The sequence below is a fragment of the Protopterus annectens genome, chromosome 7.part1, assembly GCF_019279795.1.
Source record: "Protopterus annectens isolate FY-2018-M chromosome 7.part1, PAN1.0, whole genome shotgun sequence".
Classification (NCBI taxonomy): Eukaryota; Metazoa; Chordata; order Ceratodontiformes; family Protopteridae; genus Protopterus; species Protopterus annectens.
Window position 1 is genome coordinate 349678346 of NC_056740.1, and position 22902 is coordinate 349701247.

General features: G+C 42.1%; 1 protein-coding gene across 2 annotated transcripts in view; it reads right to left on the bottom strand.

Moving 5' to 3' along the window:
* DENND6A (DENN domain containing 6A) overlaps positions 1–22902 on the bottom strand; it is a 1110795-nt gene that overhangs the window by 902016 nt on the left and 185877 nt on the right. For both annotated transcript variants that reach the window (XM_044078774.1, XM_044078775.1), the window contains exon 3: positions 3766–3808. In XM_044078774.1, coding sequence (XP_043934709.1) covers positions 3766–3808 — 43 coding nt within the window. The remainder of the gene's footprint in view (positions 1–3765; positions 3809–22902) is intronic.

A 22902-nucleotide genomic window follows, 5' to 3' on the forward strand; every position in this document is an offset into this window, starting at 1 on the left:
CAAGCTGACTTCAAAAACCACTGAAAATTTCTCATGTGGAGTTTGGCCAGAGGGAACATAGGAATGGTGGATGGCCATGAACCCCAGAGCTCTCACAAATTCCATGGCTGTTACAGACACCAGAGGAAGAAGGTTTGAAGAAAGGAAGCGAGTGTTAAGGCCTTTGGAGGAGAGAGGGATACCAGTACAGACACAGTCTGGATCCTGCACCCCAGAACAACATGGTCCTAAGGAGGAGTCAGAAAAGATTTTTGAACTTTATTGCGAACCCCAGGTTTTGCAGAAGGGAAATGGCAAAATGAAGATGTTGCAGGAAGATCTCTGGAGTGCATACCTGAAAAGGAGGTCGTGCAAGTAAGGAAAGACTTGGATCCCCAAAGCCTTGCCTGAAGGAGCAAGGCATTTGGTGACTACCCTCTGAGCAGTAGAAAGGCCAAAGGGCACAGGAGAGAACTGAAAATGCCCGGAAGCAACAGAGAAACATAAAACATACTGAAAAAGGGATGAATAGGGATATGGAGATAAGCATTCTTGAGATCCAGAGACAACAGATAAGCTTGAGGAAGCAAAACAGGGAACAAAGTCTGAAGGGACAACATTCAAAACAAGAGGATGAAAATCCTGAAGAGCCAGCAAAAGAGCTCTCATCTGTTTGACATTGATGTGCTCTTCCTGTTGAACAGGACACCAAACACCCTTCACTTTCAGGGAGCCAAAATGCTGCTCCCCATCCCATAACTGAAGCATCTGTGAACAGCTCCTGAGAGGGAAAGTGTTTAGATGAGAGAGGTCTAGAACTGGTCTTCAGTTACCCTCTTTCCTGAGCACTAGAAACAACCTGGAGTAAACCCCCTCCCCCTTTTGGCTACAGATACCTCCTGAATAATACCCTGAGTCAAAGGTCTCAAAGCACCCTTTAAAGAAGGTCAGCTGTTCCTGAGAGGGCTGAGGAATTCCCATAAATCAGGGAAGAGATTTCCAGACCATGAAATACCCCTGGCAGATAATGAGAAGAACCCAGGAATCCTGAGAAATCTTTAGCCAAACAGGAAGAGAGAGGGGGGCAGAGAGGTGAAGAGAAAGAGGAAAGTCACTGGGAAGAAGAGAATAGTCACACAGTACCTGGTTTATCAGGAAAAGGAGACTTCTGAGAAGAAGAGAATAGTCACACAGCACCTGGTTTATCAGGAAAAGGAGACTTCTGAGGCACAGGCGTTTGAGTAGCCTTGACAGGAGTAGCCTGCTTGACACCCTTTTTACCCGTAGGAAAGAGAGATTACCTGCAAACAAAGGCTGGCTTATTGGGATAGTTTATCTGAAAGTTAGGCATAGGAGAGACAAACATGTTTAAGTTCCTGTAAAACCTTCCCTTTATCCTGAAGGGAATTAAACAAATCAGCAGCAGCAGCTTCATCAAACATGTTTTTATTATCTAGAGAGGCATCCATCAACTTTAGCCTTAATATCATCAGGCAAAGGTTGAGGCCATAGCCAAGAATACCTCCTCGTTACTGACCCAAAAGCAGCAGCCCTAGAAGAAGCATCTGTTTAATCATAACTAACCTTGATGGAATGATGAGTCACCTGGGAGGAAGTCCTTAAAAGGGAAAAGGCAGACGTTTTACCTTCAGAGTCTGGAAGATCAGAAATCACCTGACAAGTCTGAGAAAGCACAGCCATCAAGTACCTGGACATATGGGTCTGATAATTAACAGCCCTAAAAGCCAAGGTAGCAGAGGTATAGACCCTTCTTGCCTAGTCTGTCCATAGCTTTGCTATCTTTATCAGAAAGCAGTAACTTAGGAGAAGGAAGCAATTGAGAAAGTTTGTCAGAAGCTACTGACACCAACGAGGGGTCAGCAGAAGGACAACTGTGCAAGAACTTACAGTCCTCAGGTACTATATACAACCTATCATGTTTATTGAGGGCAAGGGGCTGGGAATCTGGAGCTTTAAAAGCATTAGAAAAGGCATCCAACAAAGCAGCCAAAACAAGAAGGATAGAAGTCTTGGAGAATCCATCTGCAGTAGCTCATAATACCTTTTTATATCTCAGAAACTTGAGCACAATCCCATTTAAAGATATCCATCATCCTAATGAGAGCGTCCCCATAAGAAATCTCTTTAAAAGTGAGTATCAGGACTGGTAGATTCCTCTTCCTCTGATCCACAGTCCAAAGGAGTCTGGGAAGAGTAAGCAAGGGATTTCTCATCTGAATCTGCCTCCTCCTCAGAGGAATCCTATATCTGAGTCCCTTAAGGGGGGTACAGGACAAAGGGGGGCTGGAACAGAAACTCCCCGAGAAGGTTTTAAAGCCATCAAAGCACTAACGAACTCCAGAGTGAATGACTGCCATTCACTTTGTGGATCCTTATGTTTAGTCTTCTGCTTTTTCTATAAAGGGATGTCCACCTTAAAAAATGTGGAAGGCTCCGACCTGGATGGCATTCAATAACTGCAGTTGGGACTTCTTCTCTGACTAAAATTTGGGGAATATCCCTAAGCTCCTCAGAAATAATCAGCTGTGGTTTACCCTGAAAGTCCAAAGTGACTGTCTGCAATGCCTCTTCCGACGTGCCTAAAGTCAGATCCCCACCGGCCTCCAACCCAGTCACAGCAGAAGAATACAATGATGAAGCTGGGCGAACCTCCAACCTATCACCCCTCAGGAGAGATGTCCAGCGAAGGCTAAACAGCAGAATATTCTGGCCTAGGTTTATTGGCGTTCATTTTCCCAGATGGAGCAGTAAGTTCCCTCCATCTTGATTTAGCAAGAAGCTTAAGACGTTGATTCTCAAGATAAAGTGCCAAAGAAGAAAGCCTACTATGATGGGTTTTGGGAACAAAGACCTGACAGACAGAACAGGATGTATGGTCGTGTGAAGCGCCAAGGCAAAACAGACACTGTTCATGATGGTCTTTATGGGGAATCTGTCTCCCACACTGGCATTTCCTTTCTTGGATGACATGAAACTCCATAAGAAACAATACAGCTGAAGAAAGATAAGATAACGAAACCTCCAACGGAGCACTTATCTGTAATGGCTTGGTGAACTAGCAACAGAACGGGAGTTCAAACAGACTATTAAAAGATGGCATTCGGACTGGAGGCAAAAAAGTTCTGAGGAGGGTATGTCCAGATGTCAACTTTATGCCCTGCACTACACAAGGAACATACATGTGACACGCGGCATACCTTAAAGCAACCTAAAGACTTTGGTATACTGGCTGGACGTCCGGCCACCCTTGGCAAGTGTTTCCAATTGTAATGAATATTGTAATGAATACTGCAACAGTGAAATGTAAGGACATCATCTACCACTGTATGTCATCTATACTTGGACATGTTCTACCAGTACCCCAAAGACAGCCGAAACTGTCATGGACTACATACTATCTTGTAAATACTTATTTCCAAACTATGTCATGTACTGCACTGCACTGAACTGTTACTACTTATTTCCAAACTATGTCATGTATATAGGAATTATGGATTAGGTACTGTAATTTCTTTACTGATCTATTCAATATATTGTAATTATGAGAAGCTTTTCTTCTCAGGCATCTGTTGAAAAAGGTCTTTTGCCAGTCAGACTTTCCTAGTAATCAAATACAATTGAATAAATAAAGCTTCTCCAATTTGAACCTGACAGATAGGATACACAGTACATATGTGCACATGCACTTTGAAATGCTAAAAAAAGTACAGTTGAACACTTTTCCAGCAAACATTTATAGCAAAGTCATGCACAATGCTGAATTACCTGAGTTGGAGTCTGGAAATGACAGATAGCAGATGTTTGTTTTCTAAAAATAAAAAAATTCAAAAAAGTTACCAGTTATGGTATACACCACCACAAGTAGGTCAAACAAATAAGTTCATTCTGGCTAAGTGACACAGAAGGATTTTATTTACTTCAGTTTCTTAACAAGGTAAGTAAACTGGTGGCAAGATTACAGAAAATATATTCCTAGTATTTCATACAAAAACACAAAAAAATTGAACATTATAAAAAAATACATTCATAGGCTTACAGGTTCATAGGATAATACTAGGCTATTGGCCTGGAAACCCTTATAAGCCTAGCCAAGAATTTCACCCATGTTCCCTCAACATCAGCACCTGTTTCCCCTGTCCAGCAGGGAAACAGGTGGGATCCCAGGGGTATATTTTCTGTTTCCCATCCAGTCGTCCTGGTTCCTCTTAAAGAGGGCTATAGAGGTAGTCTGCTTGACATGGAGAGGGAGTCTATTCCACAGACGAGAGAGTCTTTGAGACACAAATCTATCCCACCAACAAGTTCTATTAATGTCACAGACCAGGTTAAGGCCTTGCTTGCCAGTTGTGCAAGTGGAGTTTGTCTTACAGATATGCAGCAACTCCATCAAAGCTGGGTCTGTAATGGCCTTGTATGCCAGACAGAAGTCACATCTGAGCAGGCTATCAACCTGGGTGCCCAAGTCCCTCATGACTGATTGCATGCTTAGTACATTGTTATTAATGTGATAATTAGTGGGGATGACATTTTCCCCAAAGGGGATAATGATGCATTTCTTGGCATTCAGTTTGAGGCCATGCTTCTGGCACCAGTCAATTGTTTGGGTAAGGCCCTCTTGGAGGATGTTCACATCACTAGGGGAATTTAAGACAGCACCCAGTTTGCAGTCATCTGCAAACATGGTCAGCCACAGACTACTGGCTTTGGCTTGAACCTCAGAAAAGTATATCCTAATCAGTAGAGGCCCCACGACTAATCCTTGGGGTACACCACTCATTACGGGTCTACTACTAGAGGTGGCTTCCCCTACTTTGACTGAGTGGGTTCTATCAGTGAGCCAGTTAGCTACCCATCTGGTAACATATAGGTTGATGTCTAGCTGGGGAGTATATCTATTATGCCTGAGTGGGGAATAGTGTCAAAGGCTTTGGCTGGTCAAGGTAGGCAGTGTGCACCATCTTCCCCTTGTCCATGGCTTTGGTGACTGTTTCAAAGAAGTTGACCAGGTTCAATAGGCATGATCTCCCTTTGACAAAACCAAACTGTGTGGGGTTGAGTATTTGGAGGTTGTCAATGTCCTTGTTTATAAGGTCCATGATAATGCATTTCATGGCCTTGCAGATCAGGCTAGTTAGGCTGATGGGCCCATAACTGCCTGGGTCAGTAGATGCTCCACCTTTGTGTAGAAGGATGGCAGTGGCTATCCTCCATTCAGCTTGGATGAAGCCAGTGCTGAGGCTTTGGTTGAATGGGGTGTCTAATGGAGCTGAGAGCTCGTGCCCGAGTTCATGTAGAATACAGCCGGGGATGTTATCGGGTCCCATGGAGGCTGTATTTTTTGCCTTCGACAGGGCATTAAGAACCTGCTCCCTGATGATGAGGGAAGGGGGGCAGGTGCTGGGGATGTTCTGGTTTACTGATGGGGGGACCAGGGGGTGAAGTTTTCACTGAACCTGTCTATCAGCAGGTTGGCTATATCTATGGTGTTTGTGTATGTGGTATTATTGACCACCAGTTAAGACCAGATTTGGGTGTTACCTTTGAGATTGTAGACATATGTGAAGAAGGCCTTGTGATTGTCCTTGGTGGACATGGCCAATTTGGACTCGAAATTAGCCTTAGAGGATTTCACCTTTGAGATTGCAGACATGTGTGAAGAAGGCCTTGTGATTGTCCTTGGTGGATATGGCCAATCTGGACTCGAAGTTAGCCTTAGAGGATTTCACCAGTGACCTTATTTGCTTGTTCAGACAAAGGAGAGATTACTTCCAACTTGGCACCTGGTCCTTCTTGGCCCAGGACTGAAATTTTTCCTTCTATTATAGAGTTTGTTTATTGCTGCTGTCCACCAGACAGGTTTACTCTTCCTTGAGGAAGATGATTTGGTCCCGTCAGGTATTGCTCAGTCCATACAGCTATGTACGTGCTGATATGGTTTTTTTGTGTAGGCTTGGACATTAGTGCTAGTTCCAACTGAAGGGATGGTGGCTGTGAAGCTGCTTATACCTGCTCTGAGGAGATAGTAGTCAGCTTTGGAAAAATGTTTTTGTTTTGACACTGACAAAGGGGGGGGGGGATCAGGGGAGATGGTGACTTCAAATGTGATCGCTTTATGGTCGGATCTTACCAAGGAGGATGACAGTGTAGGAGTGCTACAGTGGCTACTCATGTTGGTTAGGACCAGGTCCAGGATATTTTCACCTCTCGTAGGGGTGTCAACCAGCTGATCCAATGCATTGGCACTGCTGAAGTCAAGGAATCTCTGGGCATTCATGTTTGGGATAGAATAGGTCTTCCACTCTATGGGTGGCTAGTTAAAGTCACCCAGGATATGGGTAGAGGGTTGAATCTTGACAGATTCAATTAAGTCCAGACAGGTGGAGTGAGAGTCCTGAGTCATGGTTGGGGGTCTGTAGCTTCTTAGTACTCAAGGCTAAAAATACAAGATTATATAAAATCTGTAGAACGTTGCAAGCATTGGAGAGTTTGTGCATACAATTAGGTATCATGTCTTTGAATGGCCTAAAGTCAGACGTAATGCCTACCTATCTTTTAACCTTCAGAGACAAAAATGAACACAAATGTGCAACAGAAGAATTAAAATTAACTAAATAAGAGAATGACATGTTAAATGAATGCATACATATATATATATATATATATATATATATATATATATATATACATATACATATATATATATATATATATATACACACACACACACACACACACACACACACACACACACACACACACACACACAAATAAAAACTATTAATGATAATTAGGACACATATTTACACAAATACAACAAAAATAAAGGATGAATGCTAGAATGCAGCCCTAATAACTTGCTTTCAGTAAGGAGGCCAAGACATTGCAGAATCCATCTTATGAAGCAGGGGGGGGGGGGGTGCCAGGTTGAAGTCATATCACCTCCCATAAGCAGGTGGGAAGCAGCTCCAATTGTTGCAAAAGAGACACGGTGCAGAGGATAGCTACAGCAGCCGAACAGCACAAAGGACAGAGACAGCCACCATGGCTTGAATGTGAACAGCATACAACTAGCAACACACAGTCAGCAGTGAAGTGCCTGCTTTTGTAGTAAATTCCTCATGTTGTTATTGGCAAGAATGTTAGAATACATGCAAACCTCTGACCTTAACAAGGGTTACGGGTGAGATCCCTGACTCTTGCCTTTCACACTTACTGGTGGATTTAGGCACTTCTGTTTGGGGGGGGGGGGACAAATGAGGTAAAAGAGAAAACGAGCATTATGGTCATGGAATGGGATATAAAAAAAATATAACAAAACACAGTGTACATCCTGTACTCATTTAGAAAATATCTGCACTACAACATTTAAAAAAAACAATTTTAATACTGCTTCTGGAAAAAAAAACAAATCACCTGTGATAGTATGCTTACACTAATAATTCTTTACTAGATAAACAAAGAATCTTGGACAGAGACGTTTTTTTTATTTTTTTGCTGACTTACACTACTGGTTGGCAAGCTTTAATCTGCAAAACATTCAGCAGAGTTTTAATCTGGGTCCCATACAGGTTAAAGCATGGCTTGCTACAACCTTGTCTGTTTCTTAACATTTTGTAACACAACCCTTATACCAAACTTCACAAGACACAGCCCCCTTTAAACAACTCGGGTGTGCACAGCATCAATATATGGTACTAAATCAGTACCTCATACAAACACATGCTTTATGTGAAACCATTCTATAATACAGGCGTGATGGCAGTAATGCCTTTATTAGTTATTTATTCCTTTTATTTATCTGCACTGATGCAGGAATTGCAAGAGAACTGTTTCAGGGAAACTACACTGCTTTTCGCAGCATCACAGCAAAATAATAATACAGTTTATATGAAAGTTCAGACAAACATTTGTTTAGTGCAAACAAAAGCAAAAATATTGTGTTCAGTCAAAGCCTTGGCAAGTAGCTTTAATGCTGCTACCAGATGCTGAAATAAAGACATTAATGAACAAGACTTACTGTTAGTAAAGACAAAGAAAATCACTTTTAACAAGTCTAGCACTCCTGCACAGCAAAAGTTAAAAATGCAGAGGCCATGGGATGAAGTACTCCAAATGCAGTGCGAAAATATTCCGAATGAATTAAAATCAACTAACATGAAAGAAGTTACAGCAGCCAGCAAGGCTTTGTATAAACTTGTGCAGCACACAGAATGCACTTAAAAAACTATTTAAGTACCAGTACATTTATATATACAAGTTTTCTAAAACCTTATTCATTTCTTCATGAGTTGTAAGTCCTGGACTCTCTTTCCTTTGAAGAATGTCTGTCTCTTTGCTATGAAAATAGTTTCTCCTGACCAGGAGATAAGATTAGGCTATTACTTGTGAAATGGGTTAAGAAGTAAAGAAGCAATTTGACTGAAAGAAAACCATATTCAGCTGCACAATATATTTTTAATGAACTGGTAAAACTGTCCATGGCATCAAAACAATGATCCTGCTCACATCACTGAAGAAATTATTTACTTACTTATTTAATAAAACAGAATAGATCAGTAGGATAGTGAATGCTGTAGATGTGATCTATCTCAAAGACAGAAGTCAAAAGTACTAAACACCATGGAGCCAACTGAGTCTACAGAACTCAGAACACCACAGCTATACAAAATGTAAAAACAGAAGTAATTAGTATATCTGAAAGGGTTACATGAGTTTCATTTACAATCCAGAGATGGATGATGATTATTTCTTATTTACTATTTGTTCACCTGCGAAGTGGACTGGTCTATTAACCCTTTTCAGCTACAACTCAAGCTCCAGGAGCAGACAATACATCACAACCTTTCAATCTACAATACTATATAAAAACTGAGTACGTAGTAAAATTCGGAGCATAATGGTAAGATAGGATATTTTAATCTTACCCTATCTGCATTCAGAGTACATAGAGAAAAATATAAAAATACAAAATGCAAGCTAAGATATGCATAAAATACAGTGCAATCATACATACAATACATAAACTCCTGTATGTGTGTAAGTATAACATGGCACATTAAGAGGTTTACTAAACATATTCATTATTTATTACATGGGATGGTAAGTTACCTAACCGGTGTCATGGCAGCAGCTGCAGGCAAGATTCAATAAACAGATGTCATTCCACAATGTCTTCTTGACAAACTCAACAAGATGAAAGAATGTGGCTAAAGCTTAACGGGAAAAAAACATATAAAAAGCTTTTTTTTGGAGGGAATAACTCCCCTCACCCCATGTGAGGGGCTTTACCTCTTTATACCCCCTTAAGTATATTAACCCCATAGTCGCACAACCACAGTGAATAATGAAAAGCCAAAAAAACTCAAATTGCTACCAACACACAAACGGAAACCATGCTGACAAGGAGTCTCTAAAGAGGATTGATAAGATTCAGAACAGACAACTGGAAGAAATGAAACTCAATAAGCTACAACCTCTTCTAGTCAACACTTGACCAACGGAAGGAAAGCCACAGAGATGAAAGAAAAAAATGACAAGACAGCAAGTAGGATCAAGATGAAATCTGACCATAAGCTAAACAGAAGACAAATTCTGGAACTAATGACTGACTACAAACCAAATAGAGGAGTAAAGTTCTCAAGCCTTGCTAGCACCAAAGCAGTGTATTGTAGAAAGACAGAAACACAGATCACGAAAACATTCACAGACACACACACACACACACACACACACACACACACACACACACACACAAGTATTTACATATTTTGTAGGTGCATACATAAACAGAGCTATATATTTACATGTTTTACTCTCATTTATATTCATAATTGAAAGAAGCTTTACAAGACTCCCCTGAATTTATAATACAATTTACATTTAAGTAAATGTTACTTTTTTTACTTTCACTTGACAAGGATAAAGCAAAACCTTACAAACTCTTCAGAAAAACATTTGGACAGACTGCAAAAAAGACCAAGCTAATTATGACAGACCTTCCGACTGTACAGTTGAGAAAGATTCCAACCTAACAGAATGGGTCAAAAATTATGCCTACTTAAGTTCTGCAAACAAAAGCATACTGTGATAACACTGACATTTTTCATATTTTGTCTGGAAAGGAAGCTGTTTAATGATTGGATAGATCACACTTTAACTGAAATATAATTAGATCTGAGCCTAAGAGTACAGTACAGTATTTGTGTCCCAGAGACCCACTCATCTATGGAACAGACTCCCTCTCCACATCAAGCAGAGTACCTCTTTACCCCTTTTTAAGCACAACCTTGATAATTGGATGGGAAACCGAAAAAAAAAACATCCCTGGGATTCCACCTGTGTCCCTGCTGGACACTGGCTTTGAAGGTGCTGACTTGTCTAAACATGGGCTAGCTAGTCTTACAAGGGCCTCAGGACCAATAGCCTAGTAACTTCCTATGATCCTATGAGCCCGCAAAGGATTTAAATTGAAAATTAAAAATGGGGTCACCATGAAAACAAATGAGATATGGAATAATAGTCACAGCAGGTATCCAGAGTGTTTAAAAATTTAAGGGATTTACAGAAAGAAAAGAATATGTGGAACACAACGTTTTGAGGAACAACTGAAAGAAGCTAGAAAGTCTATACTACAGTACTTTGAAAATATGAATACAGTCAGAGCAATGGTTTTAAAACAACTGCTTTTTGACAAAAGACATCATGGCAACCAGATTGCTGTCTCAATGCCTGAAGCAACCAAAGGCTGAAAGGATAAGAATTAAACTTTGGAACTATGAGAATTGTTTGGGTTGAAGTGGACCAAGGTAAATTATGAATACAATGGTAAATTATTACAGTACACTATATGAGCAAGATGTAGAAGCAGGCATTAATACATGAGAAATGGCAACATATGAGACAATTACAACTTACTCGGGTAACAGAAATAAAAATAAGGTATTAACGTCAAAAATAAAAGAAATTGACAATTAAAGAAGAAACAAGAATACAAAGAAAACTCCTGATAGTTATGGACTTCCGATAGAAATGTGGGAGAAGGAGCATGAGATGATAAAATTCTGGCTTGCACTTTTTAACAATAGTTTTCTGCACGAGGCTGTGCAGGAAAGCAATCCCCTTGATCCAGGCTCAGACAGACCCAAATAGATTCTGAAGCATGACTACATGTTAATTTTGGCAAAAAGAATGGCAAAGATACCTGCAGAGAATAACAGACCTGGATCAGTGTGAGTTTACAAAAGATAGGCAAACATTTAATACTGAAAGAAGTCTGCTGCTTCAAAAGGATGCATTAGACAATATAAATACAAATAAAGTTAGATGCAGAGAAAGCATTCGACAGAATGAGGTGGGATGTGTATGAGCCCTCTTGAGGCACTTGGGTTTCCACAAACATGAACTACATTAATATTTAACATCAACCTACAGAGCAGCTCAAGTTAGTGTGAAGTATAGCGGTAAGCTGTCTGAAGCATTTAGCTTTACTTACAAAGGGAATGGGGCAGGGCTTTCCACTTTCACCATTACTCTTTGCTATATATTCAAGCCATCAATCAGGGCCATCAGACAATCAAATATAATTGGAAATAAACAGAGAAATAATGAGAACATATTTACAGATGACAGGGTTATAGGTTACCAATACGGAACATGATATAACAATTTCATAAACTGAAATATTTTAATATTATGGCAAAATATAACATAAGCAAAGCAAACAACAAAGGCTACAGTAATGAAATATGCACCAACACATGACTTGGTACAGAACTTTTCCTTTTTGTGGTATCATAACAAGATGAGATACGTGCGAACTTGGCTAAAATGAGATGATGAGCAAGCAGTTAATTAAAACTGGGAAAAAATTGCTCAGAAAATAACTAGACTAGTGAAACATATTTATGGTCATCAATAATAAGATGCCAACAGCTGAGATGTTTTTGGTCCGAATTGTTCTTTATGTAGGTCAGGCTTATCTATTGCAATTGAGAGATCACATATGGAATAGTATCAAAATGGAAGTTAAGGAGTTTGTCTGGGATAACAAAAGAAAAACAGGGCAACTGGAAAAACTAACACTGGCAAATGAACAATAAGGTATGGGGCTTCCAGATTTGGAGTAATGCCACAAGACCACTCAATCTATAATATATTTGATTCATGATACACTCACTCCATGTTCCTAAGCACTCTGGAGAATATTAGGGTCCAACCTAACACTCTGATACTGGGCGACTTCAACTACTTAACTGGGAAAACTACTTATGTACCAATACACTTGTCCAATGTTTCTTGGAATTCATTCATTCCAATGCCCTGGACCAGCTAGTTCTTTCCCCCACTAGAGGTAGCAACATCCTTGACCTGGTCATTACTAACATGGGCGACCACTACTCTACGCCAATTATCAACTCCTCCCTGGTTAGACCCGGCCACAAAACTAATTACCTTGGAAATCCACATCCCACCCACCCCCCTGCAAAGGTAGCCACTATGAAAAACTTCACCAAAGCTAACTTTGGGCTCCTAAGAACAGAGGTGGCTAACTTCACGGCACCCATGCAAATGGAGAACAGTTGCATGACCGCTGAATCATACACCAATGCACTGTACGAATGCGTACACAAATGCATGGATCTCGCAATACCCAATAGAACCAAGACACTCTCCTCCATAACAAGGAAGCCAATCTGGTGGTCCCCTGCCATAAACAAACTCTACAAAAGAAGGAGGAAACTGATGCGGAATAAGGTGAAGTCCCAAGACTGGAAAAACTCCCTTATCAGCCTCAACAAAAAGTTGAGATCCCTCATCAAATCCTTTAAATCTAGCTATGAAAACAGAATTGCAGCAGATAGCAAAGACAACCACAACGCCTTCTATAGTTACATAAAGAACCTCCACGGAAATCCCCAGATTTGCTCTGAGCTGCTGCACAATGGTACCTCCTATACCAAGCCAACAGATATTGCCAATACACTGGCCAACAGATTCAGTGTCAACCTTACCCCGCTCCTCCCCCAAGGACCAATCACAATACCAGTAGATTGCCAGGCACCCAGTATTACTGCTGTACAGATTAAAACAGCACTGTCCAAGGCCAAGAATACAGCTTCTATGGGACCTTACAATATCCCTGGCTGTGTTCTACATGAATTACAGAGTGAACTGGCACCTCACCTGTGTGCTCTATTCAATCACAGCCTCACCTCAGGCTTTGTCCCTACTGAATGACGCACTGCTTTAGTCTTCCCACTCCACAAAGGAGGGGCGACTACAGACCCTGGGAACTATCGCCCATTAGTCTGACAAGTCTGATATGCAAACCTATGGAAGGCATCATCATGGACCTAAAAAACAAGGATATAGGGGGTCCCACACAGTATGGTTTTGTGAAGGGTAGATCATGCCTGCTCAACTTGGTCGACTTCTTTGAGTCAGTCACAAGAGGTGTGGATGAAGGCAAGGCGGTTCATACAGCCTACCTTGATCTGGCCAAGGCCTTTGACACCATTCCCCACTCAGGAATCACAGAAAAACTCACTAAGCTAGGCATCAACCCCTATATCACGAGGTGGGTTGCAAACTGGCTCAGATAGAACTGACAGTGTGAAAGTGGCTGACTCCAAGTCAGGCAGTCCAGAGTGGAGTCCCACAGTGATCAATCCTGGGTTCTCACCAGTTTGGTATCTACTTCTCAGAAGTCCAGGCCAACACGAAGGGACTCTGGCTGACAAAGTACACAGACAATTGCAAGTTGGGAGCCATTATTAACTCCCCAAGTGATGTTGACATCCTAGAGAAAGCCCTCACTGAGACCAACAACTGGTGTCAGAACCAAGGCCTTAAGCTCAATGCCAAAAAAATGTGTCGTCATCCCCTTTGGGAAAAACCCAGTTCCCATGAACTACCACATCGATGGTTGTCCACTGAACACAGAAGGCGTTATAAGAGATCTGGGAACACAGGTTGACAGCAACCTCTCTTTTGACCATCACTGCCACTGTGGTCAGAAAGTCCTTCTATGTGGTACATCTCATTACTAAGGGTTTTGCATCCAAGAAGAAAGTGGTCATTGTCTCCCTCTACTCTTCCCTCATTAGACCAGTCATTGAATACAATGCCCCATTTGGCATGTACCTCACTAGACACCTTCAACAACTGCAGAAGCCACAAAAGTACCTCACAAAAAGGATCCTAGGCCTTAAACACTTGTCCTATATGAACAGCTCAAAAAAACTCCAACTATTCTCTGTCTCATATCATCTACTTAGAGGCGATCTCTGCTTGACTTACAAAGCCATGTCTGACCCAGCTCTGTTAGAAATGCTACATCTAAAGAAATCCCAATCCCTCCACACCACACGCTCCAGAGAACTCAACCTCATTACCACAATCAACAGAATGTGCTGGGAGGACAGTTTCATAACTCAGAGACTGCCCATGCTATGGAACAGACTTCCCATACATGTCAAACAGAGCACCTCACTGGCCCTCTTCAAGAGAAATCTTGATGAGTGGATGGGAAATAGAAAATTCATCCCAGGGATCACTCCAGTGGCTCTACTCGACAGAGGCACTGGAAACTAAGGTCGGTGTGTGAAGACTGGTAGAGAAGGGTGAAGGCTGCCAGCCTAGCCAGATAGAATTTTATAGATAATTCTGTCATTTGTAAATATGAATGTAAACTACAGGCTTGCTGTCTTAAATGTAAAGAAATGCTGTTACATGTGGAACTGGAAATAAATGTGACAACAGTGTACTCTACTGACCAAAATAAAGCAAGTGGTGACCCTTTGAAGTAGACAGTGGTGCCGAAAAGTCTAGATGAAGAAATTATTTCTATTGTTTTAACCAAGAGTTAAATTGCTAGATTTAAACATGCAAATGTATTTTTATTGCTCTGTTCCTGACCAGCTGCAAGATAACAAAAGGGAGATGTTAAGAATGTAAACACAGTTAATTTGTAGCCTGGGAACACCAGGAAAGTGTAAAAAGATGATGTAATGTTTATCAGAACTGCAACAGCAATTTAAGCAGACAGAATCAGAAGGCATTGAGCATTTTTGTCTTGATCATCCAACTCACAGCACTGCCTCTTGCTCACATGTAAGTTATCTTAGACTTGTCTTTTCTTTTAGAGATAGCTAGATCCAGAAAGATTAGACTAAGTATTTTTCTGTTATGTCTGAACTGTACTACTGAATTATTTTAAGTATTTCTGTGTGATCTCTGAACTCTTGACTAGCACTGACTGTGTAGTAGAAAGTACTGTCTTGTGGTTTTAATTATTTATTATTAAATATTTTAAAACCTTTTAACTGTGGCTGGTTTGTGTAGAGGTAAGTTAAGCTCATTGCATGCATATAGGAATCCAGTACCAAGTCACTCTAATAAGCCTTGAGACTGTTTAGTCATACTACCAAGTGGATAATAATATTGCACAGTAATAATTGGACACCCTTTTAAGGGCCTTTGAGTAGCTGATACTTATTAGCTGGGTAGTGGCAGGGTACTACCATATAGTATGGGTAAAAGGGGCACAGCTGGAGAACCGGTGCCAGCCTTCCCCAGAAGTGCCTGTGTGGTTGTATAAACACTTATCTCAAAGTGTGTGTGTGCCAGCTACTTGGGCAGTGACACAAAGCACGGGTTGGACAGTGAGGGTGCTGGAGATTTTAGCTTGCCCAGTTAGGCTGAGATCTGGACCTTATAGCTGTGCCAGTGGGGAGTCTTATTGGGGACCTGGAGAGCAAGGGAGCGACCAGCCCCTGACTGTGATCTCTGTGTGTTCTTAAGGGAAATTGTGCTTTACTGTGTGCATTTGTTATCCTTTCCTCATATATGAGACTCCCTCTCTGGTGTTAGTGGTGAGGACTGAGGCTCCTTGATTGCTGGGCCAGGGCACGGGTGTAACATATTAATTGTTTGGCAGCAGTGGGATATCCACATCACATATTAATTAGCTGGCAAATGCTAACTGTCTTGTAATGGTGTGGCTAGAGTGAATCCTGTAGCTTGTGTACAGTGATCTTTGAAGGTGTTTTGTATTCTAAAACAGCCAAGCAGTGAATACTCAGAGTTCAGATCACAATTATTTTATTTCTTTTGTTAGCTTAGTTAGCCAGGGTGAGGGGTGGCCACGGTGGTGCAGCGGTTAGCGTTGTCACCTCACAGCAAGAGGTTCTCGGGTTCGATCCTTGGCTGGGGTGCCTTCAATGCGCGTGGGTTTCCTCCGGGTGCTCCGGTTTCCTCCCACATCCCAAAGACATGCTGTAGGTGAATTGGATACTCTAAACTGGCCCTTGAATGCATGTGTGTGTGTGCCTTCTGTGGAAGGTTGGGCACCTGGCTGGCAACTCGACACTGTAAAACTCCACTGCCCATCATGAGCGGACAGGTGATCCACTGTGGCGACCCCTAACTGGGAAAAAGCTGAAAGAAGAAGAAGTTAGCCAGGGTGAGCAGGCAGCATGTCAGCAGAGGAGTATGGAAAGCTGACAAGGAACCAGCTGGCGGAGATGTGCCAGATAAGGGGACTGTTGCATGGAAACCTGACTAAGGTAGACCTGACTGCAGCCTTGGATACAGCTGCATCAGAAAACAGCAACCAGGAGGACAATCAGACTGGCAATGGAGATATAATATCCTCGGAAAATGGACAGCTCAACCTTTCTGTAGTGGACTTAAAAATCCAGATGGAGCTATAGAGACTTGAGTTGGAGGCCAGGTGTGTGGAATTAGAAGCAAATGAGAGACTGCAATGTTTGCAGGCTGAGGAGAATGAGAAACTGTTACACCTGCAAGCTGAGGAACAAGAGAGGCAGAGGCAGCATGAGAAAGAGATGCTGACTCTTCACCAGAGTCATGGAGGTAATGGGGAAGGGAGTAACTGGACCCCAAAAGCACAAAGGTCAGTAAACGTCTTCCGCAGTTTAAAGAGGGGGATAATTTTGATAGTTTCATTCATATGTTTGAGAGGGTATGTAAACAGTATGAAGTTGACCAAGGACTCTGGGTATGGTTCCTGACCCCCTTACTCCATGGTAAAGCTGTAACTGTTCTGTCCAAAATGTTTGACGTTGCATGTTTTGATTATACTGTTGTAAAAAATAGTCTTTTATAACTGTTTAAGCTAACACCTGAAACATATAGGAAAATGTTTTGTGAGCATAGACGCAAGGTAGATGAAAGTGTGTGTGAATATGTTGCTGAATTCAGCACTTATTTCCATAGGTGGGTGAGTGGATGTCAGGTTACCACTTTTCTTTTCTTTTTTTTTTTTTTAATATTTTTATTCATTTCCAAAAACAAGAAAACATGAATGCAGGTTATTTATGACAATGAAGTATTTACAAATTATTTAAAAAGGTTGGCTAAAACCTCTAAACAGATATCAAACATTAAAACCAAAATAAAGTATTTACAAGGGTGTCTATTGTTGAAATATAACTGGCTTTCTATACAATTGTTTCCTGATTATAATCTGCTGCAGTCATTATTCTCCAGTATTTCAGTTACTTTTTGCCATGATACGTATAATGATGTAGTTCTTTCAGTTCTTCCTTTAATAGTGTTCATTTCCAATTGCGATACTGCTGACACCATATTCATGAATTGCTTAAAAGTTGGAGAAGCTTTGGATTTCCAGTTTGATGTAATGTTCTTCCTTGCAATAGCTAGGAAGGTTACCACTTTTGAAGGGCTGGCAGAACTTTTGGTGAAGGAACAAGCCCCTAGCACTTTACCTGAGGACATGAGAGGATCTGGTTAGCTAATAGACAATGTGCTACTTCAGATGAATTGGGGAAGAAGGGAGACCTATATCTGGCAAGCAGGGCAGCCCTGCACAGGAAAGGGACCCCTAAGTACTGCACATGGGACTAAAGGAACCCATCGTGGGCAGCACAGACTGCCACAACAGAATCTGCCAGTAGCAGGGGAAGCCACTAGTCCAGGTACACATCCAAGAGCTAGGGTTAAATGTTCTGAATGCAACCAGTGGGGCCATGTGGCATACAGGTGTCCATGGAGGCAAGGTGGGGAACCAAAGGTGAGGGAGCCAGTAAGTAGGAAAGACAAAATGCCAATAGTAAGTTGTCTTGAGATAACAGGGGTACTAAACTACCATCCTGCAGATGTCCTGAGAGGGAAGGATTTGGATGAGGCAGTACCATGTACTTATGCAGTTACACGCAGTCAGGCTAGGAGACAAGCATGTGGGTCTGGTAGCCTGAGGCAGACGCAGACAGACTGCATACTTGCAGCCAGGACTGGTGAGGTGGTTACTTCAGGAAGTGAGCTATGCTGTAGCAGTGAGATTGAAGGTGAGCCATAGCTAAGTGTGGGTACTGATGGTCCCTTGGACAGAGTGACTACAAAGGTACAGGTGAGTAGTAGTATCCATGCTGACAGTGAGGCACCACTGTCAGAGGATGCCAGACTTCCTGTGGAAGGGGAGCTGGGAAGGGTTACAAGGAGAGAGAGTTGAAACAAGCACAGCTCTCAGACCCTACATTGCATGGCCTGAGGCAGTTAGCTAAGGAGGCACCTGATTCTCAACGGAAGGAGGAATCTGTATACTGGGACAAAGGGTTACTATACAGAGAGTGGACCCCTGAGGGAGGGCTAGAAGTTGAGAGAGTACAGCAGTTGGTAGTGCCTAGAGCCTTACCGTCTTGGTGCTTCTAGCCATAGCCCATGATATTCCCTTTGCAGGTCATATGGGCATAAAACATAGGTTCATAGTTTAGTACTATGCTAACTGCCCTTGCAAGCCATTTTAAGCCTAGCCAATTATCCCTTGTGAGACTCAAACCCTGCACCTTGGGTTTGTAAGGCAAACACCTTAGCCATTAAGCTACCCTCCCAAGATGGAAAATGCACAAAGAGGCGTTTTATGCAGAACATCTATTGGCCTGAAATTTCCAGAGATGTATCATCTGGAAGGTACCTATATGCATCAAGTATGCATGCTCCACATGTGTTTAAGGGCATTGTCAAGGTGCAATTGGCTCGCATCAGTAGACTCGATACTGATGATGATGCTTTTAAGAAGCAACTTAATGAAGCATGTGTGGAATTTAAGAACAGTGGGTATTCATCGCATATGATACAAGAGATTAGTGAATATATTATATCTAATAGACATACCCTTTACAAACCTACATTTCTACAGATACCTAATACACCGTGTGAAAGATTGAGTGAGCCGGTGGACAGGGTTTGTCTAAGATATATAACTTCTTATAGTACCATGACTGCCACGGTGAGAGATATAGTTAGAAAATACTGGAAGGTCCTTCTTACACAGGATGATATCAGGATGGTTGTGGGGGATAAAGCATGTTTCTCTTATAGGAACATGAAGACAATAAAAAGTATGTTAGCGTATAAGGACTTTGATAGAGTAAACTCTACATCCCTTGGTGTATCAAGGAAGGGTACTTTCTCCTGTTATAATTGTAGTTGCTGTGTAGACATCTTACAACAGTGTGATCCATTAAGTCCTATAAATACATTTGTTCACCCTGTTTCAAAAAGAGTATATACCTTTAACTGTTTTGCCACTTGTGTAACAAGCAATATTGTTTATTTGGCAACATGTGACACCTGTCCCTCCTTTTATGTTGGAAAAACTACTAGAAAACTCAAAGACAGGATTATAGAACATAAATCCAACATAAGGAATGGGAGTGACACAAATGCTTTATCTAAGCATGTAAAAAGCTATGGTATATCCCACACTTTTAAGTTTAGGGTTATAGACACTGTTAGTGTGTCAAAAAGGGGGGGGGGGACCTGTGTAATTTGTTAGATAATAGAGAATATGATTGGATTGTAAGACTAGCAGCAGATGTGGCACCAGGATTGAATGCAAGTGTTTCATTAAAGCCTGTTTTGACTAAAATACAGCACACAAGATTAAAATAATAACATATATTAGCAAGTATATATTTTGAACATGTTGAATAATATATTTTATTGATTAAGCATATTTTTATGTAGTTTTATTATAATATGTTTGTTTTTTATCTGTGTTTTATTTTAAGTTTGTACTAATTCATGTCATATGACCATGGCTGCGGGTCATGTGATGTCTTGGGCTTGTATTTAAACATGTGATTTTATTGTACCTTTTGTTAAACATTGAAAAAGGGTTTTGGCCTGAAAGCTTTGTTTTTGGATAAAGGTTTTTGCTCTCAACGCTTGTTTTTTTTGGTCATTTCCAGAGATGTAACAGGGTACTGCAGGACCTGTGAGCACTGCCAAAAGGTAGGCAAGGCAGGACACAAAGTGAGAGCTCCTTTGATGCCTTTACCTGTGATTGAGGAGCCATTTCAGAGGGTAGCTATAGATATTGTGGGTCCGCTGAGTACCCCAAGTTCCACAGGGAAAAGGTATATCCTAGTGGTAGTGGATTATGCTACACGATACCCTGAGGCAGTGGCTTTATTCTCCATTGAGGCAGAGAAGGTGGCAAATGCTTTGTTAGAGATTTTCAGCAGGGTAGGTTTCTCAAAAGAAATAATCCAATAGCTGCGGCTAGGAGATAACCAAGGCGTCTAAGTATTTCGTACATAAAATGTTCACATAAACATATAGAACTCCGTATAACTAAAAGAAAAAATCTGTTTATTGTGTAACAATTCGGTAAGCACTTTCACTATGGCTTCATCAGACCGTTAACATTCAAAATCCACCTAATCACATTTATATAGATCACATGCTTGATTGAAACACATCTAATTATGGTGTTAAAGGGATATAAATCAATTCTGTTTCTACCATCAAAGGAAAACTTATTAGTGCTTATTAGTCCCAAAAGAAATACTGACTGACAGAGGTACCAATTTTATGTCAGACCTGCTGGCTTGTCTGTGGAAGTCCTGTGGGGTGAAGCGCATGAAGACCACCCCCTACCATCCCCAGACTAATGGTCTTGTTAAGAGGTTAAATTCTACAATCAAGTCCATGCTACGGGCATTTGCAGATCAGTTTAAGAGGGAGTGGGATAAATATCTGCCCCATCTGTTGTTTGCGTACAGAGAGGCTCCCCAGGAATCCACATTTTTTTTCACCCTTTGAGTTGTTGTACGGGCATAGGGTAAGGGGACCTTTAGATTTAATTTGAGATGAGTGGGAAGGTGAGTGCAAGTCTCACAAGGAGTCTGTTGTGGCATACATCCTAAACCTCAGGACAAGGCTCAGGGAACTTGTGGGCTTGGCCCACGAGAACCTGGCAGATGCCCAACAACAGAAAAAAACTGTGGTATGACAGGAATGCTTGAGCTAGAGAGTATGCTGTGGGGCAGCAGGTAATGGCTCTCATTCCTGTCAGACACAACAAGCTGCAAGCTGCTTGGGAGGGGCCCTACAAGGTGGTAAGAAAGGTAAGTGATGTTAACTACATGGTGGAACGGCTAGGCAGAAGGCAGGGGCACAAAGTGTACCATGTTAACATGAAACCTTTCCATGATAGGGAGGCCCCTGTGCTGAGCATTTGCAGTGGATTGCAGGAGGAGTCTGAGGGAGATTTGGGGACTGATCTCCTCAGTGAGGCTAGGGCTGACACCTCAGTGGAAGAGGTAGCAATGTCCCAGCAGCTGTCTCCTACCCAGGTTCGAGAAATCCGAGAAGTGTTGCAGGAATTTGGGGACATGTTCACTGGGAAACCAGGGTGCACCCACCTGGTGCAGCACCAGGTGGATATAGGACCGCAAAGGCCTATTAGGCTGGCCCCTTATAGGGTGCCTGAGAGAGTCAGACAAACCCTGAGGGAGGAGGTACAGGAGATGTTGTAACTAGAGGTGATTCAAGAGTCCAACCATCCCTGGGTCTCCCCAGTGGTGCTGGTGCCAACGAAGGATGACAGCACCAGGTTTTGTGTGGACTACAGTAAATTAAATAGTCACAAAGAGTCGGATGCTTACCCCATGCCTAGGACAGATGAGGCTGTAGAGCAGCTGGGTGGGGCTAAATATCTTACAACCATTGATCTTACCAAGGGTTACTGGCAGGTGCCCTGGACTCCCAGTGCTAGAGAGAGGTCAGCCTTTGTGACTCCTTTTGGCTTGTATGAGTTCATAAAGATGCCCTTTGGGATGAAGAATGCCCCAGCGACTTTCCAGAGGCTGGTAGATCGTATCCTAGCAGGAGTAGGAGGGTTTGCCTACCTTGTTTACCGAGATGATATTGCCATCTACAGCCATTCCTGGCCAGAGCACCTTCAACATGTCAGGGAGGTGCTGGGCAGACTACGGAGGGCAGGGTTGACCATTAGGCCAAGCAAGTGTCAGGTAGGTATGGCAGAGGTCTGCTATCTAGGACACAAAGTGGGGAGTGGTAAGATCGGGCCAGAACCTGCCAAAGTGGAAGCCATTCAGGCATGGCCTGCACCTGTTATCAAAAAGCAGGTGAGGGCATTTTTAGGGACAGCAGGGTACTACAAAGAGTTCGTCCCCAGTTATAGTACCACAGCTGCTCCCCTCACAGACCTGACAAAGAAGAACAGGCCAGATAAGGTAGTGTGGACCGCAGCATGTGAGCAGGCATTCCAGATGCTTAAAGAAGCTTTGGGAGGACTCCCTGTGTTAGCCAGTCCAGATTACAGCAAATAATTTGTTGTGCAGGTGGATGCTTCGAACCATAGGGTGGGTGCTGTACTTAGCCAGATTTCTTCAGAGGGGAAAGAGCACCCAGTGGTTTATCTCAGTCGTAGGCTCCAACCCAGGGAGGAATGCTATGCAGCTGTAGAGAAGGAATGTCTAGCCACAGTGTGGGCACTGCAGAAACTCCAGCCTTATCTGTATGGAAGGAAATTCACTGTTATGACAGATCACAACCCCCTAACATGGTTAAACAGAGCCAGCCAGCAAAATGCCAAGTTGCTAAGATGGA